General features: G+C 34.7%; 1 protein-coding gene across 1 annotated transcript in view; it reads right to left on the bottom strand.

The window, feature by feature from the left end:
• Positions 1-2682, bottom strand: part of LOC109230737 (vesicle-fusing ATPase) — a 12487-nt gene extending 9805 nt beyond the window's left edge. Inside the window, exons 1-4 of the mRNA XM_019396147.1 lie at positions 2361-2682; positions 704-799; positions 531-612; positions 195-245 (exon numbers count right to left, since the gene is read on the bottom strand). Coding sequence (XP_019251692.1) covers positions 195-245; positions 531-612; positions 704-799; positions 2361-2536 — 405 coding nt within the window. The 5' untranslated portion in view covers positions 2537-2682. The remainder of the gene's footprint in view (positions 1-194; positions 246-530; positions 613-703; positions 800-2360) is intronic.

The following is a 3542-nucleotide window of genomic DNA, read 5'->3' as shown; positions in this document are numbered from 1 at the left end:
GGGGGATAAACAGCCTTATTTATCTTTCAAAATTCTAAAAGAAAGGAAAAGGACATATGGAAATCATTCTTGAAAGTACAGATCTGAAGAACCAAATCATATGTGTTCCCCAATAGCTTTGTCAGGTACAATACAATAAGAGAAGAACCTTTGAAAGCAGAATTTATTAAGACAGAGGGGGATAGCGCCTTCACCTGATTAGCAAATCTCTTACGAACTTGATTAGCCAAAGAAACTGCATCCACCTACAAAAAGACATATTTTGGTAAACTTGCAGCGTTTACAGCAACAGAAGTGTTTGAACCAGAGTACTCTTGATGCCTAAGATTAAAACAAAACCAGCTAAACAAGAAGATGGGGTGTTACAACCAAAATACACCACAACCAAATTGTAAAAGATCTGCATGCTCTAAATACCAGACTTGCTATGCGAGCTGAAAGATATGGTACAGTCAAATTTCACCAGAAGAATCTAACTCCTTCAAAGGGAATAGAGACATTCCGCGGTACACTAGACAGGATGAGTTTACCTGCTCATCTTTGGTCCCTTTTTTCACAAACTCCAAGTCAAGGGTAAGCAGAGCAAGGTTGAAGTCATCAGGTGGAACAAATCTGCAATTTGAACAGTGAAACCACTAATTAACTGATGTTACGGCAAAGCTAGACCACAGAAAACAATAATATCTGAATAGTCTTGCCGAACCTGTTAACAGATATAGCATCTCCAGTGGAAACTTTGGCATAGCGTCTTTGAATCGCATTAAGACCAAGATGACCATTAGAAATGCCATCATGGGCAGTGTTTCACAGTTAAGGCAACAGTAAATTGCATTATCTTCAACCAATAAAATGCTACATAATGATGATGAACAGAATATGAAATGGAAATTTTAGAGAAAGACAAACAAGAGACAACAATCTCCTCAAGAGTTTTGAATTTTCTTATTAGCATTTGCTACTTGACAGCCTTTCCTATCAGAAGTTTAATAAAAGATCTCCTCCAGTGGCAGGGGAAAAAACTCTCTAATAGTTTACTAACCTCAAAATGATATTTTCAAATGGAAAAGGGGATATAACTGAAAGGAAGGAAGTGTAAAAGTTTCCCTTTTGGACGCACCAACTAGCCAATGGTTCACTAAGGGTTATACCACACTCACCTAAATTTGAGACCACTGATCTCGAATACACTCAAGAGTCAAGTCACTGTCACTCAACTTCCATCATTGCTGGTTCAAGCCTTACCTTCTCTTTAGGATGACTACTTTCCAAATGAAAGATATGTTTCCTCAAATAGGTCTATTTATATAAAGAGGCCGTCAGGGGAGCATGTCGGTAAGGACTTACGAGTTCATCTGAACCCAGTAGCTTTGGCTCGGACCTTGTATATGTGTTAAAAGATTCACTAAATAAGTATAACAAATTATGTAGAATTCTGAACTCGAACCTACAATGTTCAACTCCTTGGATCAACCATTAATTTCACGTGAGGTAAGAATACGAAGTTGGATGATCATTTGCTCATCCAAATAGATACGGTTAAAAGAAAAATATATACCCGTGAAAACCTCATTTCCACAGTGATCAAAGCAAAAATTGTGCCACACAACTCCTAATAGACAAAGTTATCCAAAAATAGTTGATATCTCCCGGTCAGCCGGTCTCTAAACGAGTAAATTAGCAATCTTTTCCCATTATCTTAAAAAGCTAGCTCTCAAATGCGCATTATCATACTATGTCCAAATCATTTAAGTCCACTCAGCTTGATAGCATCTATAAAATGTCTTGTCAGTTCAAATAATCAACAATCAACTATACCTCAATCTCAAACTAATAAGGATCAGCCTATTGAATTCAGTATTTATACAATTTATCAAAATTATACTATTTTTACTCCTTAGACCTACTAAACTCACATATGCTCATCAGTTCAAAAAGAACAAAAGTGACATGGGCTAACTTAAAGCAAACAATCATGTTCAAAACACCAGTCGTAATAAAATCAGAAAAGAAATTGCTAAATTAAATTAGCTTTATGTTCACTGCATCCTCGCTAGCACCATTCAAAGTAGGTCCACTCAGCTCGATTATACCTATTAAATATCTTGTCAGTTCAAAGTTCAAACAATCAACAATCAACTAAGCTTCAATCTCAAACTAATAAGGATCGGCCTATTAAATTCAATATTCATACAATTCGTCATCATTACACTATTTCTATGCCTTAGACCTACTAAACTTGCACATTCTCGTCAGTTCAAAAACGAAAAAACTTGAAATGCGACAGCTCGTTCCTAATAAAATCGCAAAATTTTGATCAATTAGAGTTTAAGAACAGTAATGAATGAAATTTGAAAGGATATGCTAAAGTGAGAACGAAAGCATCAGCGATAAGTCCATAAGCGAGCTTAGATCCAGGAACAAGGAAGTTTCTGAGATCCGCCGGAGAGCAATATGCGCAATTTGTATAAGCGAGATCTTTCGCCGGCGTGTTAGTTACGATCATCGTCGATGCTCCGGAACCAAATCTCCCTGCCATTTTTCCAGAGTTCGAAATGGAAGAGATCAACGTATGAATTTGAATAAGGAATAGTAAATGTGTTGTTTGCTTGGCTATTAAGGGAATGAACCCGGGTTGAGAGTCGGGTCGGACCGGACCCGGACTATGAATAAGAAGGAAAGGTTCACGACTTCACGTGTTTCGAGCCAGAATTTGCTAAGGTCTCTCTGTGTCTTAGCTCTTAAGCGTCCCGTCCCTTGGTTTTGTGAACAAATTATTGTAGAATTATAATTTAAGGATGATAATACAAGAATTAAATAATAACGATATTATTTATTAGATATATTTTATTATTAAATACTTGAACTATTAGACTAAAAATGATATATGCAAGATATAATAACACGTTTAATTTTGCACTAGATAAACTTATTTCTAATTTTAACCTTAACTGTCTTAAAAGATTTAGGAAAGAGAATATTGGAGGAGAACATATTGGTATTTTGTTATTTTATCCTAAAATTAGTAACCCTAAAATATTATCCCATATTGAACCAAATAAGAAATATCAACCCGTACCAAATTACTTTGGTACAGTATTTGGTATCACGTGTTTCGAGCCAGAATTTGCTAAGGTCTCTCTGTGTCTTAGCTCTTAAGCGTCCCTTGGTTTTGTGAACAAATTATTGTAGAATTATAATTTAAGGATGATAATACAAGAATTAAATAATAACGATACTATTTACTAGATATATTTTATTATTAAATACTTGAACTATTAGACTAAAAATGATATATGCAAGATATAATAAAACATTTAATTTTGCACTAGATAAACTTATTTCTAATTTTAACCTTAACTGTCTTAAAAGATTTTGGAAAGAGAATATTGGAGGAGAACATATTGGTATTTTGTTATTTTATCCTAAAATTAGTAACCCTAAAATATTATCCCATATTGAACCAAATAAGAAATATCAACCCGTACCAAGTTACTTTGGTACAGTATTTGGTATGAGATGATAAATTGAATATTGAAGTACCC

Source organism: Nicotiana attenuata, chromosome 8 (assembly GCF_001879085.1).
Source record: "Nicotiana attenuata strain UT chromosome 8, NIATTr2, whole genome shotgun sequence".
NCBI lineage: Eukaryota > Viridiplantae > Streptophyta > Magnoliopsida > Solanales > Solanaceae > Nicotiana > Nicotiana attenuata.
This window is presented reverse-complemented; position numbering and strand designations above follow the sequence as displayed.